Below are 19639 nucleotides of genomic sequence, written 5' to 3'. Positions count from 1 at the left end.
CAAAGTTGGGCCGGCCCATAAGATAACCACGGAGTAGCACAGTCTTCTACAAATTTCTAGTGACCCCATACAGAACTTGGAAGTTATATATTAGTCTTTTGTCTCTTTTTTTCAAGAAAGAGGAAGTCTATGCCAAGAAGGGAGTATTGCAGTTAGAAAAAAAAACTCAACTAGAGGGAATTATATCATTGTCATGAGCATATTTTTATGTTAAAAACGTAAGGTGCCAGGGAATAATTTCACACGACAAAAAGTTTTTTTTGTGAGGAAAAAGGAAGAATTTATTGGAGAAAAAGAAAAAGGTAAAAGGGACAAGATCGCACCAGATCTGAGCCTATCTCAACAAAATTAGGATAAGTCCATCTTTTTCTTTGAACTAATTGCAATAAGAAACATGATCTTAAAGTGTGCGAAACATTTTATTTTCTAAAATCATCATGGCCAAGCATCTATGTTCGTCCACTGCGATGAAAGGAATTCCACAAACAATTTGATCTTGATATTTTCCCACTGAGCTTGCCAATCACTTTTTGATGTAGTCCCTGTATGTAATACACTACACATCAATTTTTTGTCCCTGTCTGTAATACATTACACCCCAATTTTTTTCTAACTGCCTTGCTATCAAATGGGGCAGGACTTTTGCCTATCTTTTCTAAACAAACCTTTGGATGTAGTCGAAGTAGATTATTCATGATATTCTTCCCCGAGCTTGGACATCGACACATACCCCAATAGAAACACATCCTAAAAGTGTCAGTGAAGGTGATTACAAAAATGATTCACATTTTAAAGTTTGGGGCCTGTTTAGTTCGTTGCGTGTAAACGTAAAAAAAACTTTTTGCAAAAGAATCTTACCAATTTAAAGTACTAAATGAAGTCTATTTATAAAACTTTTTGCACAGATGGGTTATAAATCGCGAGACGAATCTAATGATGCTAATTAATCCATGATTAAGCAATAATTAGCGGATGGTTACTGTAGCACCACTATTGCAAAATATGGATTGAGTAGGTTCATTAGATTCATCTCGCGATTTACAGCCCATCCATGTAAAAAGTTTTGTAAATAGACTTCATTTAGTACTTTAAATTAGTAAGATTCTTTTGAAAATTTTGCGTTTAGGGTTTTTTTACGTTTACGGCCTGTGAACTGAACAGGGCTTTGATTAAAATTAAAATACGGTCGAAAAGTCACACCTGCTAGATTAGATTGATTGGAAAAAGGACTCTGTACGGTCATTATCCGATTAACCAGTGGGCAGACTTGGCGTGACAAATGGAACCGAGACGTGTGGCCGGTGTGCCATGCGTGGCTGCAAATTAAATGCCGGCTGCTTCCATCGTATCGCATGGATGTGTCTGGTTTGGTGGCCAGTTCCTGTTCCAATTCGTACCTGGCCAACCGCAGAAACCCACCTACCTGATCCAACATGGCAACATCTCATATTTAAATTCCTAGCAAAAAGGCAAAAAAGAAAAATCTGAGCCGAAGGAAGGAATCATGGAGGATGCTTCGCTTCCTTCGGAACGAGTCTGACCTGCCTTGGTTATGTGGGGGTGAGGAATGGAAGATGGAAGGATTCCGGGAGGCGGTGCAGTACCGTACTTATTTCTCCATAATTTGCCACAGTGATACTACAATAATCATCCGCTAATTATGAACTAATATATCTTATTAGATTCGTCTCGCGAATTAGCCCTGAGGTTCTGCAATTAGTTTTGTAATTAGACTTTATTTAATACTTCTAAATGATAAGATTCTTTTTGACGTGACACCTCTAAAATTTAGAACGTAGAAAACGAACGCACCCAAAGACTAGGTGAGATTTTACGCACCTACCAGCAAGACTCGGGTCATTTTCTTTGGCGCCAACTGTGATGATCAGATGAAAGAAGAAATGAGAACATCAACAGGTATAATGACAGAGGCGCTGTTCGAGAGAGATTTGGGACTAGCAACAGCGGTAGGCCGGAGCACCAAGGAGGCGTTCGAGCATATCCCCAGAAAGATTTGTGGCTTTTAATCAGATCGGTGGCGCAAGCGATCCCCACATACTCCATGAGCTGCTTCCTAGTGTCACCAGCCACTTGCAAGAAAATCAAGTGAAATTTGTGGATTCAGTAGCGTCTGCCCTGATCACAGAAGCTGAAAGCACTAAGGGATGGAATTCGGCTAATCCCTCGAGGGACTACGGAGCGGGTACTTGTGGAGACGGATTTCAACCCTTTTTTTTTTTTAAAAAAAACACCGGATTTGATCATGTTGAAATTTTGTTTGAAGAAAACATCTGCCGAACGAATCCTCTGCTAGGGTGTCTTGAGACACAAAGCAAATGCTGACCAAACAAACCTCAAAAACATCTGAAAATTGAAAACCTGAATTTGTTAACAACACGAACATTTAAACAATTCAACATTACCATGATGTCTGTACGTATACGAAAGCCAGATGCTCCTGTCCATACAGTGAGCGTCCAAGATATGGATACGGACGGAACCCGTTGACAAAGTCGCACGGGGAGCGTCTCGCTGCCACGCGGGCCCCACACCCGCCCACGCACGGCGCCCGGCGCACGGGCACAGGCAGCGAGAAACCAGGCGAAAAGCCGAACCCGACCGCCCCGACACCTCCGGGCCCACCTGTCAGTGAGACCCCCCTGCTCTGCCTGCCCCCCGCTAGCGTGCTGCCGCTGGCAGGCCTGCAGCTAGGCTACGGCTACCCACCTTTTCTGTTTCAAAATTCAAACCCCCTCGTCGTCCTCCTCCTCCGTCGCCTTCTCTCTCTTCGCCACGGGAGAGGAAGACCGAGGCCGGGACCTCGAGGCGGCCGCGTGGCGTCTCAAAGTTCGGGGAGGGAATCCATTGAAAAATCCGCGCGTGGGGGCCGGAGGCAATTCTTCGCTTCGGGCGGCGCGAGGCCGGCGAGCATCCGAAGCTCCATCCCCCGTTGTCGGTATCCGTCCTCCTCCCCCTCTTCGCTGTTCGATTTCGTTGTTTATTTATTGACTCGAGCAAGCTGCGGCTAAGGTTGCTAGCTGCTCGGTATTCAAATCGCCGCCGGCCACCACGGTCGCGGCTGCGGGTTTTGGTTGATTCGGGGGTTCTCGGTGCGGGATTGGAAGACTGGAGGCACGCGGCTCTCAGCTGCTTGGGGTTGCTGGTGTGCAGGGTAGGCTAGGTGGCGGATTTCAAGATCGATTTGAGCCGTGTTTGTTTCCTTTCCCCATCTCGTCGTACTGGATCCTGGTGATTTTGAGCTGGTAGTGCGGGGGGAAAGGTTCGGGTTTCTGAAGGGAGGAGTGTGCCTGAGCTCAGATTCGTCTCTCTTGCTCATTGTTAAGCCGTTAAGGTGAGGTCCTTCTGAGGGCACTCCTGAGCTGGGGTCTGTGGCATCAGGATGAGAGGTATGAGCTTCTCAACCAATTGGAATGTGCTAGCTGTGCTCAAATGCTCTCGGTTTCTTCTCGTTCTAAGATGCCGAATAGGTTGTGGTTTGATGGCATTAGGTTCATGTTCGTCGAATAAGTTGGCATTCTCTTTTTCTCTTTTTTTTTGGTTGGGGCTCTAGGACGCCCGTTTTTTAAACGGAGTTTTTGGATTTGGATGGGTCTTTGCTATCTATCCATGTTTCAGTAAGCCAAGTACTTCGGATGCTGTGGAAATGAGGTTGTTGCTAACTTGCTGTGTACATTTCCGTGAAGTCTGCTAGAATACAATTCCTGGAGCTTGTTTTCTAATCTTCCCCAACAAGTGCTGTATGATTTGGACGAATTAGGAATCCATGGTTGAAATGATTACTTAAACCTTGTGAGAACAGCAACCTAGTAGTACTAAACATGATTTCTCAGAACTTCGTATTTCTCTTTTTGCTTCACAATTGCTGTGTTCAGGGATAGACAGAGTTGATTCAATCACTCTGAATGTTACTCTCTTAATGCTACGTGTAAGGGTGTTATAGGAAGGGGAGGGCTTTTCGAGGCTAAATGGTTCGTTATGGCGTTAATTGCGTAATGCTTAGAGCTGGTGACTAATAACTCCTTTGGTTATAAACTGAGATTGATGAGTTAGTTACATACGAGGTGGGGCCATATACCTAGAGTTTAAAAAATTCCTATTGCTCTTTTGTGAAATTATTTTAGTCTATTATTTATCCTTCTCTCTCCGCGGCAAAATTAGCTGCCAGGTATAGTAGTACTGATTTTCCCCATTTATTTGCAGGTTTGGCTGCTGGAGCGTTGTACTGATCTGGTTCAGTCACAGTTGCATGGTTACTGCTCTGAGCGTGGTAATCCGGGGAAAAGATGAAAGAGGACATCATGTTTGACAACCAAACAAAGCCATGCAGATCAAGGGTTGACTCCAAAAGCAATCCAAGTTCTCTCAAGCCCAAGTTTGGATCCTCATGGGGTTCCCAAATTGTCAAAGGGTTTACAACAGACAAGAAAACCAAAAAGACAGCTGCCATTGCAAGCAAGAAACCACCTCTTGCGACTGTTGAAAATGTCAATCAGACCAACCAGCAGATTCCATATCACTCTAGGGTTAAAAGATCTCTTATTGGAGACTTCCCTTGCTCACCAGCTGGTGCTCAAGTGCATCCCCATGTGTTTGATTGCCACAATATTAGATCCCCAGCATCTCATGATCTTTTCCTTGAGTTGGATCATCTCAGGGAACAACTGCGTGAGTCAAAAGAAAGGGAACTAGCATTACAGGCAGAGTTGCGGCAATGCAGAGAAAACCCAAAAGTTTCAGAACTTGAGAAGGAGCTTGATTCTAGGAAAGGTGAAATTGACAGGCTTGCACGGCTTAATACTTCACTAGAAGCTGAGAAAACAAGCCTGTCTGAACAACTGTCAGCTCTATCTTCTATGGTAGAACAACGTGAGGAAAATGTAAGATTAGACGGGCATGGCAATCGGGTACCTAGTCTGGATGGGAACAATACACCTTCAGAAAACTTGGAGTTTGAAGTTGTTGAACTACGCCGGTTAAACAAAGAGCTTCAGTTTCAGAAACGAAATCTTGCGATTAAGCTTTCTTCAGCTGAGTCCAAATTGACCGGCCTTGAGAAGAATGCAGAGGTACCGTTGTTTGAACTTGATTCTTTTTCATCGTACTTTGCAAGGAAATATTTCCGCTAATCATTTTTTTGCTATGCATTAAATACTGTAACAGAGTGATATAGTTGCCAAGGTTCAAGCTGAGGCATCATTGCTGAGGCACACAAATGCAAACCTGAGCAAGCAAGTTGAGGGATTGCAAATGAGTCGGCTAACCGAGGTTGAGGAACTTGCTTATCTTCGGTGGATCAATTCATGTCTACGCCATGAGCTCTGTAACTCGGATCAAGCAGCTAGAGCAATGACTGATATAGATTATAATGGTGGCATGGTGTTTAATGAGTATGACAGCGTTGAAGGCGGTGCGAGAAATGCTGAGGACAATCCTGATATAAAATTCAGCATCGCAGAACGCATCAAACAGTGGTCTCGGAATGATAAGAGTTGTCAAGCATCTAAAAAGGAAGCACTTCTTGATAGGGCATGGGTAGAAGCTGCAGAAGCACGAAGTCCTACACGTAGGCACTCACTTGGTGGGCCAAAGGGATGTGCACAAGACTTCAACATCGTGAAGAGAAGGCAATCTGATACCTTTATCAGCCTTCCAGACGCAACAGATGATTCATTCTCCTGTAATAAGGATCCGACAATCAGGGAGAAGCGTGACCTTCTTGTGGACAAGTATGATTTTGGTCGATCTGAAAGTTCAAGATTTGTTCTTGGCAAGTCAGACGTATGCAAGTCTCAGTGTCTGGATGTTGAAAAGCGTGTGTTACGCATCCCTAACCCTCCACCAAGACCTTCTGTTTCTGTGTCAAATTCTGGCCCATCAAGCGGATCGACTGCAAATCCGCCACGGCCACCACCGCCTCCACCTCCTCCAAAGTTTTCCTCAAAAGGTACTGGGGTCATGAAGAGGGCGCCACAGGTTGCCGAGCTCTACCATTCACTTATGAGAAGGGACTCAAAAAAGGATACTTCTAGTGGTGGAGTCTGTGAAGCTGCTAACTCCGCTAATGTGAGGAGTAGCATGATTGGTGAAATTGAGAACCGCTCGTCCCATTTGCAGGCTGTAAGTAGTGCACTCAATCTAGCTTATCAAAATCTGGTGATCATACAGATAGTAATAATTGGTTGGTTCTGGCACTAACTGTGTGCTTTGACTTTTTATTTATTTTTCAGATCAAGGCGGATGTTGAGACTCAAGGCGAATTTGTGAAATCATTGATTAAGGAGGTGACCAATGCAGCCTACAAAGATATTGAAGATGTGGTTGCATTTGTGAAGTGGCTAGATGATGAACTTGGCTTCCTAGTATGTATATTCTAATGTGACTGATTTCTGAGTAACCATTTTCAATTGCAGCAGTCACTTTATTCCTTTTTTTTTTAATTTCCTCACATGAAGGTGGATGAGAGAGCAGTGTTGAAGCATTTTGATTGGCCTGAGAGGAAGGCGGACACTCTACGAGAGGCAGCTTTTGGCTACCAGGACCTGAAAAAGTTGGAAACGGAAGTCTCAAACTATAAAGATGATCCACGCCTTCCCTGCGACATTGCGCTGAAGAAAATGGTTGCAGTTTCTGAAAAGTATGACCAAGTTTTCTGAAATATACAATGAACATTCATCTGTTTAATAATTATTACAGGTAACAATGCACAGAGTACTGATAATTTGAATGGCGTTCTTAATTCAGGACTGAGCGAGGTGTCTACAACCTTCTGAGAACAAGAGATTCTATGATGAGGCAGTGCAAGGAGTTCAGTATTCCTACTGACTGGATGCTTGATAACAATCTTATTAGCAAGGTAAATATTCTTTGTTGGACTGTCCCCTGCAGGTTTAATTTCTAAAGTGTACTCTTTCATCAGCTAATAAAACTGCAAATGGCCTTGCCAGAATTACACTACTTCAGTGGAATGAATCAAAGCTTGTTTTCTATTACTTTTAAGCATGCTTTGCATGATGGCTACTAAAAATTCAATTGTGACATTACAAATACCTTTTGTTTTTCCTTTTTACTTGAAGAGTCTCATAATCCTAAATGAGGGAATCTACGATAATTTTCTCTAGTTTCCTTGAGAATGCTGAAACTATTGTTTTCAAGCACTTTCGCTTAAGGAATGCCATCGGCCTCTCAGGAGTCTTTGATCCCTTGTCAGCAATTCCAGATTATCTTGCTGTCATTATTCATGAAAGCCTATAAAGCAACACCAGCTTGTGAAATATCTGCTGGTCTATCTATTTATATTGCTGGAGTATTCCCTAATGTTTTTTGCTTGGTGACTGCAGATAAAGTTTGCTTCTGTGAAGTTAGCGAAGATGTACATGAAAAGGGTCGCTATGGAGCTTCAATACATGGGACCCCTGAACAAGGATCCAGCTCTGGAGTATATGCTGCTCCAGGCTGTGAGATTTGCCTTCAGGATGCATCAGGTAACACATTGCAGCAGTAATTCACAAAAGGGAATCTCTCATGCACTGTATCGCATACCCTACTGATCAGATTAGCAATCACTGTTTGCGTACATTATTACCACATACAGATGCATTTCACACCTCTTAATTTCCAATTCCATTAGTTATTCAATATATTCATTTTCCACTGGTGCTTGTCTACAAGCAGCTGTCGTTTTGCCAAATTTACATGTTCTCCCTTATTTAAATCTGCGACTGTTTTTTTTCCTAAACTACCCGCTCATTTTCACAGTTTGCTGGGGGTTTTGATCCGGAGACCATGGATGCATTTGAAGAGCTGAGGAACCTTGTTCATGTCAGAAATAGCACCCAGTAGCTAGGATGCAGCGCCACAAGCTTTGGCAAAAAAGGAGAAGCATTTCCGAAAAAGGACTAATTTCAGGCTTACCCTCTCAGTAAGCATAACAGACAGTTGGCTTTTGGTTGTGTGATGTTCGTGGGATTGGTGTGCATGTTCTGTAATATATGTACTCTTATCCTATGTGTGTAGTGGGCTGAAGAGATCTGCTGCAGCTGGCAGTGGGCTTGTGTAGGGTTTTGTAGCAGCCTTGCTGGAAAATAGAAAATGCGTAGGAACATGCTTCTTGTGTGTTGGGTATGCACTGAGCAGTGTTGGTTGTTCCCTGTCCCCTAGATTTTTGAATCCATGCATGATCAAAAACCTCTTACAGGGTCATGGATGGTTTCTGAAAGTCACGTGCCTGAAACCCTCAATCACCTGAAGCGGCGCTCCTTTCAGTTGTCTGAGATTTTGGAGACCGCAGTTGCCATCACGTCCATTGGCCTATAAAGTTTGAGAACACTTCGGGTTCTCCTGTACTGCACCCAAAAGAACACATCAAAACGTACATGAAAAAATCCAACCAAAATATACGAAAGGATAGATGATACAATATTCATGCAAACCTTGGGGTTGAACAAAATTTGTGCAAAAATAATGCATGCTAGTGCTAGCTTCAACGGGTGCTGCAGAGGTAGTACTTGGACCAATGCAACGCAACGAGCACAAGCCTACACCGGGGGGAGTTGGAATGGTAAAACTGATTGTGTACCATTAGGCCAGTCTTAATGGTGTTTTATGGAGAGTTGTATGGCATTAAATTCTATGCTGCATCATCAATTTTGCTAACGTATTGAGAAGAGGAGGAGGGAGTACCATGGAATCAGATAGAAATTTCATCCCTATAAAATTCAGTTGACATTTTACTAATTCTTAATTCTTAGTGCCTGAAACTATGCATTGAGACACTTCCTGGAGGATTTGGAATGGGACTGGAAACAGGTTCTCCTGAACCGACACGACTCCGCGGCGATCTCCAAATTTACTTTAGTACCCCCGTTGCTTCGCGCGGGATGAGATTTCCTTCCGATCCCCCCGGCCGCCGCCTTCCCTCACCTTCGCCTCGGCCTCCGCGGCTCACCCTCCGGCAAGGCGGCAACCCCACCCCGATCGCGCCACCCGCTTCGTTGCCAGCCATATTGCGGGGTGGGACCCGCGAGAAAGCTCGTCGCGGCAGCGGTCAGGCCTTTTTCAACGAGTCCTCTACGCCGCCGCCGCCGCCGCCGCGTCGTCACAGCAGGTACCAACCATCCTTGCCTCCTCGCGGCTGAGGGCTTTGCTCGCTTGGGGTTTTGTAGCTTCAGTGCTCGCTTTGTACTTACTGATCGTCCATGGAGTCACGGCAACTGTTGCTTGGCTGAAGCTGAAACGTCAGAAGCCTAGGCAATGCTTAATTCTGCCCGCCGAATTTGTTTTACCATGAAACCTAGCCAGTGATCGTGGTGATAAAATCTGCAATGTAGGATTTGTTGTAGTGCCATCAGCGTGGGCGATGCTTTAGGGCCTATTTTGAACTGATGGGTTTTACTGACAAAGGCATAATTCCCGTAGAATACTCGTGAGTTATTCAAATGTACCGTGCATACATTTGGTTAAGAATTGAGTTCAAAGCGTCAAACAAAAGCATGTTCGCGGCAACTTCTATGGTATAGATAAGTCTATTTTGTGTCACAAATCCCAATCCAGTTTTCATATTGGGGAAACATGTACGGTGCTTCGTTTTGTCACTTTAATCATCAACTTTTTAATGCATAGGCAACACATTAATTTGCAGTCATGGCCTTACTCTGGCCCCCTGCTCCACTGAAACTACCTCCTGTCCAAGGTGCCGTCCACCCTACCATAAGCGTGGAACAGGTTGCAAGGGTTGCAGGTGCGTTGAAAAACATATGCTTATTTGTGAAACCTGTGATTGTTTTGCAGCATGATTCATCTGATTTGTTTGGTGGTTAGTTCTTGTATTGTGTGCATGTGTACATGCGTCTGCATGAGTTTTAGTGGGTTTCAAGGATCCTTGTTTCTTTTGGTGTAACTATATTGTACTTAAAGTTCATCTGCACCCACTATATTGTGCATGTACAATATTTTGGTGCAACTTTTGATGCGCATGTAGAACCATGCATCATAGCGATTGACCATTGGATTTTGTAGCTTCGTTAAAACTAATTGTTGTTCTACAGAGTTGTTTATAATCAATTGAACTACAAGGCTGTAAAGAATGTGAATGACTCCTAGTACTTGTGAAATTCTTATATTCCAAACAATACCTGAACTCAAATGTAACTGAAGTGGGTTCCAGAAATTTTAATTAATTTTTCTCATCAGAGGAAGCATCTAGGATGTTTTACCTCTTAACCTGATTATCTGTCCTATTCAGGCTATGGGGCTGCATTTGCAATCATGGCACGAACCATATGCGGACCACCTTCTCTTAGATCACCAGGCGGAGGTAGCACAGCAAGTTGGAAATGTCAGAGCACTAGGAGGCCTCGCTCAATAGTATTGATGGCTCAAAACCATCAAACCAAGGCACCAGCATTTGCTGGTCTACGAGCAGTGCATAGTCCTATGGCTACACCCTTACTTGGATCCAAATCTAAGTTTCCCAACAGATCATTGAGAGAACAAAAGAATGCTCGTCTCCTCACCAGGGTGACGCTCAATAGCTTCACCGGGGAGATTATGAATATTTTTGCACTTGCACAAGAGGAAACACAGCACCTAGTGCTCAAGATTGGAAGAAACCAAATCTTGTGGAGTCACATTTCACAGTGCATTTGCATTTTGCTCTTGGACCTCATACTCAATGAGGTAAATTATATTCAAATAAAGTCTTTGACTCTGTAGAGCTGTATCACTCTTTAATACATTTATATGCTTAGTTGATTGATAGTCATAAACTTTTCTTGCATCTCAGGCTTTCCAATTGATCGATGGTAGAGTTGGGAGAGAAAGCAGCCAGACTTCTTTGAAAACTCGAAGCAGTGAGACTTCTACTGAGACAAAAGGCAAGATGTCAACACCGACACTTGATGAGTATGGAACTAATTTAACAAAATTAGCAGAGGAGGTACTGTTCTGGACTTATTAGAGTGCAACACAATCCATAATATTCTGGGACACTAATCGATAATGATCATGTGATTTACTCTAGGGAAAGTTGGATCCTGTTGTCGGAAGACAAGAGCAGATTGATCAAGTTGTACAAATTTTAAGCAGAAAGGGGAAGAACAACCCCTGCCTGATTGGAGAGCCAGGGGTAGGAAAAACGGCAGCAGTGGAAGGGCTTGCCCAGCTCATTGCCCGGGGGGATGTTCCTGAAACAATGCAAGGGAAAAAGGTTTGTTTCATTGTTATAAAGGGCCTCTATTGTGATTTGTTTTGTCTTGATTCTGTCTTCTTGTTATTTCAGTATAGCAAACCGTTTTACATACAAGTAAGATATATGGAAAAGAAATACCCATTATATTTATCAGTTGCTGCCTTGCTGTTTTTCTTTCATGTTTGTGCTTGTAGACATGTTTTTTTTGTTGTAATATAGGCTTTAATCACGATGAATTTTTAAACTACTAGCTTTGGATGAGTTTCTTAGGAGACATACATCCAGATTAATGCAGTAGTTCATTGCCAACTTCTGTGATGATTTTCTTTTGCTTTATTTGAGCTGTCCATCACAACATCATATGGGGTGGTCGGTAATTAATTCTCATTCCCTAAACTCCGTCAATGGTAGGTCATCTCTGTTGACATGGGACGTTTTCTTGCTGGTACAAAATACCGTGGAGAGTTTGAAGAAAGATTAAAGAATCTTCTGGAAGAAATCAAGAAGTGTGGCAATATAATATTATTCCTCGATGAAATTCACACCCTAGTAGGAGCAGGAGCAGCAGTAGAAGGCGCCATTGATGCTGCTAACATTTTGAAGCCAGCACTAGCTAGAGGTGAACTACAGGTGAGCATATCACGTTGGACCTGACATGTTGAGATTTTTTTTGTTCAATTTGTTTTGCTAAGGTTCTCACTCTGACATTGATGTTTCAGTGTATCGGAGCCACTACAACTGATGAATACATGAAACATATTGAGAAAGACCCGGCACTAGAAAGGCGATTCCGGCAGGTGAAAGTTCCCGAGCCAACAGTTGATGAAGCAAGAGAAATTCTAATAGGGCTTCGAGAGCGTTATGAAACTCATCATAAAGTCCAATACGCTGATGAAGCACTGAGCGCAGCTGCCGAGCTCTCACACAAGTACATCAGGTCTGTTAATCTAAGAAAGGAGCTATGGTGTCAGTGAATGTTGCTCCATTCAATTCATGAAAGAAATTTCAAGATGGAAACACTAGATTCTGAATCCTGCTGTTTGATAATTTTTTTTGAATTCTGATGACGTTGAAAGCTGTAAATTTGATCCTAAAACGTTACATCTATTTAGTTAAATATGTTATAGCATAAACCTTGCAATGTATTTTCCTATCATGCTGGGTGTACCTTCGATTTTCATGAAGTTAGATTTGTAAACACTCTATAGAGATAACAACCCATTTCAGATGACATGCAAGGATTTGAACCCTAAATTCTACTCCCTGATATCTGTAACTCTAATCTGGTTCATAATTTCACAGCAGCTTTTGTTTTGCAGTGATCGTTCATAATTTGACAGCATCTTCTGTTTGCAGTGATCGTTTTCTCCCAGACAAGGCCATTGACTTGATTGATGAGGCAGGTTCCCTTGTCCGCCTACGACATGCCCAGGTACAAACAGTCGCAAATGTGCCATGATTCTTTTGTTATCCTGAACTGTCACGTACATTTTTACAAAATATCAATCTGAACTGATCCACAGCGGAAGCTATCCAAGGAAGTTAAAGATCTTGAAACAGAGCTGAAGAAAATCATGGAGGAGAAGAACGATGTCATCTGCAGCCAGAACTTTAAAATGGTAACGATGCATCTATGCATTTCTTTGCTTGATAAACAACAGATCATGACATTTCTTTCGGCCATCTTCTCCAAATGTTGTAACATGTTACTGACAAGATGATCTGAACGATATGCATCAGGCAAAGGAGCTCCACGACCGAGAACTGGAGCTACAGTCCCAGTTCATATCTCTGATCGGCAAAAGCAAAGGGATGACCAACAATGAGATGAATTCCGGCATGTCTGTGGTTCCGGTTGTCACCAAAGAGGACATTCGCCACATCGTGTCCCTCTGGACCGGCGTGCCTGTCCACGAGGTCTCCACCGACGAAACCAACAAGCTGCTCACGATGGAGCAGGCCCTGCACCGGCGCGTCATCGGCCAAGACGAGGCCATCACGGCGATAAGCCGCGCCATCCGGCGCGCCCGCGTCGGGCTCAACGACCCGCGCCGGCCGATCGCGAGCTTCGTCTTCGCCGGGCCAACCGGCGTCGGCAAGTCGGAGCTCGCCAAGGCGCTCGCGGCCTACTACTACGGGTCGGAGGAGGCCATGGTCCGGCTGGACATGAGCGAGCTCATGGAGAGGCACGCGGTGTCCAAGCTGATCGGCTCGCCCCCGGGCTACGTCGGGCACGGGGAGGGCGGCCAGCTGACGGAGGCCATCCGCCGGCGGCCGTACTCGCTGGTCCTCTTCGACGAGGTCGAGAAGGCGCACCCCGACGTGATGAACATCATGCTGCAGATCCTGGACGACGGCCGGCTGACCGACAGCATGGGCAGGACGGTGGACTTCACGAACACGCTCATCATCATGACGTCCAACATCGGCGGCGGCATGATCGCCGCGAACGGCGGCGGCGACGACGGGAGCAAGAGCAAGGAGCTGGTGGAGGAGGAGATGAAGCGCCACTTCCGGCCCGAGTTCCTGAACCGGCTGGACGAGACGATCGTGTTCAGGCCGCTCACCAAGGTGGAGGTGAGGGAGATCGCGGCCGTCATGGTGGAGGACGTCGCCGCCCGGGTCAGGGAGGTGGGCGTCGGGCTGCAGGTGACGGAGGCGTTCGTGGACCTCGTGGCGGAGGAAGGCTTCGACCCGAGGTACGGGGCGAGGCCGCTGAGGAGGGCCATCGTGAGGCTGCTGGAGGACACCCTCGCCGACAAGATGCTCGACGGGGAGATCGCGGAAGGGGACTCGGTGACCGTCGACGCCGACGCGGCGGGGAACGTTGTCGTGCTCGGACGGAACAGCCGTGTCCTGCAGCTGCTGCAGCCTGTCACGTTTGAGATCTAGATCAGGCTCATTTTTTGCAGATAATATTCTAGGAGTTCAAGAAGTTGCTTAATTGTGTTAGAGGAAGTCCACAACTTTGCCCCTCAGATTGTGATGGTTAGTGAGCCAATGACAGTTCCTTGGTCAACATTGCAAAGAGATCAATATGGCCATTTCTGCAACAATAATCGTTAAAGGTTCGAGTACGTGTACGTTCTCTCTCTTTCGTATCTGACACCATCACATTTAAATTTTACTAATATTCACTTAGCTAACAGTTAGCCGAGGATCCCCAGCTAACAGGCCAGCTAGTGTCTTATCACTACGCGCCGGTTCACGCGCGCACCGGTCCAAAACCTGGTTCACACGCACCGCACAAGCAGCCCGTGACTCCTACGCGCCGCACCGGAACCGGTCCAGCCAGCCCGGCCCATGGAGTAGGTTCCGGTAACCCCTTCTCCCCTTCCACCCCGCTCTGTTCCGCCCACCGACCCGACCGCCGCCGCCTGCTGCGGCTCGTCGCCGGCGAGGTGCCACCCCCACCGATTTCCCAGTCTTCCATTGCCGAGTGGCACCGCCCTCTTCCACGTCCTCACCTCTCGGGCAAGGCTCCCGCGGGTCGATTCGTTCCCTCCGCAATTGGTGACTGGTGAGTAACCCTAGCTCGCTCGCCCCCTCGAATTGCTTCTATCCCGAATCAAATCCGAGCATCTCGTCTCCTCCTGCTGCTCTCCAGCGGGCGAGGTCGATCCACCGGAGCTGCGGGGGTCGGCTGGACTGAGGAGCCCCCATGCCGGACGTGAAGGCCCCCGCTGCCGCGGCCGCCGCCGCGGGCGCCAAGGCGGCGGCTGGTGACGCGCCTTCCCCTGCCGCCGCTCCCGCTCCCGCTCCGGCTCCGGCCCCCGCGGCCGCCAACGGCAATGGAACGCCGCATAAGCCGCCTCCCGTCCCCGCCGCGGCCTTCGACATGCCCAAGCCCAACCTCCGGGGCCTTAACAAGCCAAAGTGCATCCAGTGCGGCAACGTCGCCCGCTCCCGGTAAGAAGACGGAACTTATGTAGCTTCCTTATATTAGGCAGGATTGCTTGCTCCTACTGTTTGTGTGGTGTGTGAAGGCAGTCAGAGGCACCTGAAAAACCTTCACCTGTGTTTATGTGATAGACTGCGGTGTCGATGTTTGATATGTGAATTATATGTGCGCGCTTTGCGCGGCCTTTCAGGTGCCCATTCCAGTGCTGCAAGGCCTGCTGCTACAAAGCCCAGAATCCTTGCCACATTCATGGTATGTGCGATGACACTCCTTTACCTTGATCTGTACTTGTAGTTAGTGACCCAGAAGCAGTTTGGTGATATGCTATCTTTAACATCTGGATGATTTCATTATTATGTATCTGGTCAACCCACAGCAGTTTAGCGATACGATATCCAAATATCTGCACGTTTACATTTCTGGTCCGACCTGTTTTCCATGCATTGGTTTCCTTTCCGTTATATTTTTGTTCCAGGCAAAATTGCCTCATTATAACTCTCCATGAATCATTTTGCTAACATACCACTCTCCAATCTCATTTTTCTATTTTAGCACCCCCTCAAAATTGCCTCTATAGAACTCTCCACATATCATTTTGCTAACACACCACTCTCCAAACCCATTCTTTTCCTATTTTTGCACTCCCTACTCCTCCATTTCCCCCCTCCTAGCACAGTGCTCACGATTGAAACCGAAGTACAGATTGGATTCTAGGACTCTAACTCTTACCACTATCTTCTCTGTCTCCATAACCACTCCCAATCCTCCTGTCCTCCTTTGCCTTTTTATCCTCCATCTTCCTTCCACTCTATCTCCTTCCTCTGCCTTTAACCTCCATCTTCCTCCCCTCCATCCACTGTGGATCTCCCCGTCATCAGTGCGGGGCACTCCCTGGTGGTGGCTACGCCGCTGAACGTCCACGAGCACCACACTTGACCAACAGACAAACAATGGACCCCTTGTTGCCCAGAGCCACCATGAGGTAAGCAACCCCACATGCATGAGCTCATCTCCATCCTCCAGGGGACTCAACCATGAGTAAAGCCGTGCTCCATGTACACGCCCTGTCTGATGCTCCTTGGCCTTGGTCTCAGTCAGCACTAATTCTGCCAGATCTGAGGGCATCCTTCGTCCTCTTGTCCAGCAGATCTGGCAGAATGAGGCAACAGAGCAGGGGGAGTCTGGGCTTCCAGTGATGTGCAGAGAGAGATAGAGACAAGGAGGAAGGTGAAGAGATCTAGAGGGAGGTCTGCGTTGGCAACAAGGAAGGACAGGAGCGTCCGAAGATAGCAGGTTTGACGAACGAGTGCTAAAATAGAAAACTGAGTTTGGAGTGGTATGTTAGCAAAACAGTTCGCAGAGAGTATCATTGAGGCAAATTTACATTTGTTTAGCCTCACTTATCATTTAACAGTTCCAGAAATTTTTAATGTTAGAATTTAGTGGTGCATCTGGTTTCGTAGCCGAGATGAGCTAGCTTAGAGATACAAATTAGGAAATTTGACGAATCCATCCTAGTACTGGCTCACTGTTTGTTGATTTCTAATTTTTTTTATGGAAAATTTGTAGACTAGTGAATTCATTATTATGTTCAGATATTACCATCCAGAATTAATGTCTGGAACAATCTTTCAAATAAATCTTACAAACTGCAATCACCACTTGTCCAGCAGAAATAAAAATTTGGGGGGGGGGGGGTGGAGGGAGGCTACTGCAGAAAAAATTGAGAAGTTTTGAGAGTTTTTTGTAGTTCCAATTTCCAAACATCCAGTCTAGCTAATCAGCACAAGAAACTCTGTTGCCTATGATTCAAACATCCCCTTTGACATGGCACTGTTAGTGGTTATGTTAGAACAATTTCTTACAGGCATTGGTGTTTCATTTATGATATTTCTACCTCAATCTGCTTGTTGATTCCTTTTTCCGTATCAACTTTCTTTTACATGATTTTGTATCAGGTCTGCTGCTCTGTGCTATTTCAGAGTGTTGTTTATTTTTAACTATCCTCTGAACACCACTAATGTCGTCTTGCTTCACTGATCATGACAGTTCTGAAGCAGGCCAACACATTGCCAGACAAGCCATCACCTACTACTGCTCCTTTGACAGAACAGCCATCTACCAATTTACCTGCAACCGGGTAAAGTTCATGAAACAATGTTGATAATTCATCTCTGGCAAAGAATTGCATTGGTTCTGATGCTTCGTTTGCCATTTGTCACAGTTCAGCGTCGAGGCTTGCTTGCTTGCAGAAGCTTCCCCACCATTTTCTGAATTCTCTCCGAACAAAAAAGTCGCTTGCCAAAAAGGTTATTGGCTGTTTCACCCACTCTTATCTGTTTCGAACCCTTTTTAGTTTCTATCATGACTTTTGTTTTTTGTGTTCTAGGATGTTGCGAGCATAAACAAGTGGAGATTTATGAAGTTAAAGGAACATATGCAAGGAGATATTGATGCTGAAAATGAAGCATATGAGAGGTACACACAGAATGTTGGGCTCCTGGAGGAAACATTCTGTCCCATGGAAGATGATGCTGATGAATCTGAAGCTGAAGCAACTTCTTCAGAAGAAGAAAGGATGGACCTGTTGGTTTCGGAGGCAATGGTGAGGTTGAAGTCGGATAACGAAAATGCAGATAGCTTCAAGGAGAGGGTTGCCACTATCTTGGATGAGAAGCTGAAGAAACTGCAAGAGAGTCAAAGTGCCTATGAGGATGACAAACCATCTGATCAGGATCAAGATGATCATACAACCCCAGTGAAGTTTAGTGCAAAGCAGAAGATGGAGAGAGCCGCAAAATTTAGTGAGCTGCTTGGTAAGATGACAAGAGCACGGAGCGAGGATGATTTGAAGCCTTGCCGTGATCTTATCGAGCAGCTGTTTGGAAAGGAGAATGGTGCCTCCATGGGCGAGTCAAACAGAATGGAGACGGAGCCGAGCGGCCAGGAGTCAACTGCTGCAGCAGCAGCACAGCCGCATTCCTTCCCAGAGCTGTGCACTAGGATAGAAGTTGGCGAGGACTTTGCCTCCAACCTCGATGCTGAATTCTCTTCTTTGAGCGAGGTTGCGCAGCTATGAATCTGAAACCTGGGTGGATCCCTATGCCACTGTTCAAGAGGGGGAGTGTTGCCACCGAGCTACTTTGCTGCGTCTAACTTGACAGTGTAATTCGTAGGTGTGTAGTGACCGGTCATTTAGTGTAAACTAGTGTTTAGCTGTTTGCAGGGAAAGCCAAAACAGTTCGGCGTCAGTTAGAGTGATGCTGCGGTTCGCGGTTCATATACTCTGTTTTCTTGAGCTGTGTTTGTTCTGGTACATGAACATGAAGCATGAATGGAATTGTTGTCTCGGTTAAAATAGCAACTGCTGGGCTGCTCTCTTCATTGGTTCAGTTATGCTATTCATGTCCAACTGTGAACCTTGTCCATTGCACATTCAGCACGCCGAGGAGCATGCGCGCGACGCAGGCTTCTCTTAGCATCCTGAAGACAACAATTCAATTTCAAATGTCGGTTTTAGAACTGCCCCTACATACTTGCCCCAGGAGAAAGATGATTTCTTACATCTGTGTCGTTCTCGTATGCGTGGCAAGACAGCTCGGACGTCCAGCGTGGCCAGGCAACGTGAAATGACCTTTTGCCCCAGCTGCTAGTCCACACGAAATTTAAGGGCGCGTTTGGCTAGCTGTATATGGCTCAGCCTGGTCCGTAGGATGCAGGACGGGAGCGTTTGGTTATCTGGACGGCCAGCTAAGCCTGGCTCCTGGCGTGCAATTGGTCCTGGCGAGCCTGGCACCTCAGCGCACAGCACGGCATTGAGATGCCTGAAGAACGTAAACGACCAGGACGAAGCAAGTCCTTAGGTCAGGATGAGCATCATCATCTAATCGCGGGCCTGGTGCTGTCCTGTGCCCGAAACAAGCTGTCAACCTCGACCTCAAGCGGCCTAAACTGGAAGATGAAGCCGGGTCTGTCCGGTATCCTAAACAAGTCAAGCTCGAGGCTTGTCTTGAAGATGAAGCCGGGTCGGGGTCTGTCCCACAGAAGCAAGCCAAGCGCGAGCCTGGCCTGGAGGAGGAAGCCAGATGGGACCTCGCTCGGGCGATGGCGTCCAATAATGGACGATGCGACTCCTCGGTCGTGATGGACAAGCACTTCAGAAGCTTCATGAGCTACCTCGACCCCAGTTTCAAGCTGCCCTCGCCCGAGGACATCGACAAGATGCGCGATGATATCGGCCTTGGAGAAGCGAGGAATAAGCTCCGGCTCGCAAGACCAACAAGAACAAGTACGGGGGTGCCAAGCCGCCTGCAGCTGCAGGCAGGATCAGCTTGTCAGTGGGTAAAGTTATTACAAGCAGCGCCGAGGCTGCAGGTGGGGAAGCCCGCCTACTATACACCACGTGCAACTTCATTGATGGAAACTGGAAGCTGCACATGGTAGTCGACCAGACCTATGCGGCCCCTCTTAATAAGGATGCGGTGCATCAGATCGTGTCGGATATTTCAAGGCAGCAACGAGGTTTTCTTGAC

At 46.2% G+C, this 19639-nt stretch overlaps 3 protein-coding genes across 4 annotated transcripts; all 3 read left to right on the top strand.

The window, feature by feature from the left end:
* The first annotated feature begins 2783 nt into the window (after positions 1 to 2783).
* Positions 2784 to 8137, top strand: LOC112896314 (protein CHUP1, chloroplastic-like). Of its 2 annotated transcripts, none has more exons than XM_025964247.1 (8): positions 2784 to 2952; positions 4222 to 5087; positions 5182 to 6138; positions 6249 to 6380; positions 6474 to 6655; positions 6763 to 6874; positions 7359 to 7502; positions 7777 to 8137. In XM_025964247.1, exons 2-8 carry the CDS (start codon positions 4305 to 4307, stop codon positions 7858 to 7860), a joined length of 2394 nt encoding a protein of 797 aa, XP_025820032.1. In that variant the 5' UTR covers positions 2784 to 2952; positions 4222 to 4304; the 3' UTR covers positions 7861 to 8137. The 2 variants fall into 2 exon arrangements, with proteins under 2 accessions (XP_025820032.1, XP_025820031.1); XM_025964246.1 differs by having other exon boundaries at positions 2784 to 2956.
* A 1544-nt stretch (positions 8138 to 9681) lies between these two features.
* On the top strand, positions 9682 to 14242 carry LOC112897068 (chaperone protein ClpC4, chloroplastic-like). Its single transcript, XM_025965259.1, has 9 exons — positions 9682 to 9757; positions 10262 to 10695; positions 10802 to 10954; positions 11039 to 11224; positions 11618 to 11836; positions 11926 to 12143; positions 12563 to 12638; positions 12730 to 12825; positions 12947 to 14242. Exons 2-9 carry the CDS (start codon positions 10285 to 10287, stop codon positions 14096 to 14098), a joined length of 2511 nt encoding a protein of 836 aa, XP_025821044.1. The 5' UTR covers positions 9682 to 9757; positions 10262 to 10284; the 3' UTR covers positions 14099 to 14242.
* Positions 14243 to 14485: 243 nt separating this feature from the next.
* LOC112897069 lies at positions 14486 to 18471 on the top strand. The gene is made up of 6 exons (XM_025965261.1): positions 14486 to 14726; positions 14814 to 15115; positions 15298 to 15359; positions 17157 to 17247; positions 17332 to 17416; positions 17497 to 18471. The coding sequence occupies exons 2-6, from the start codon at positions 14868 to 14870 to the stop codon at positions 18184 to 18186; spliced, it is 1176 nt and encodes a 391-aa protein (XP_025821046.1). The 5' UTR covers positions 14486 to 14726; positions 14814 to 14867; the 3' UTR covers positions 18187 to 18471.
* The last annotated feature ends 1168 nt before the right edge of the window (positions 18472 to 19639 follow it).

The sequence above is a fragment of the Panicum hallii genome, chromosome 6, assembly GCF_002211085.1.
Source record: "Panicum hallii strain FIL2 chromosome 6, PHallii_v3.1, whole genome shotgun sequence".
In the NCBI taxonomy this organism is placed as follows: Eukaryota; Viridiplantae; Streptophyta; class Magnoliopsida; order Poales; family Poaceae; genus Panicum; species Panicum hallii.
The sequence above is the reverse complement of the archived record's forward strand: the minus strand, read 5'-3'. Positions and strand labels throughout refer to the sequence as shown.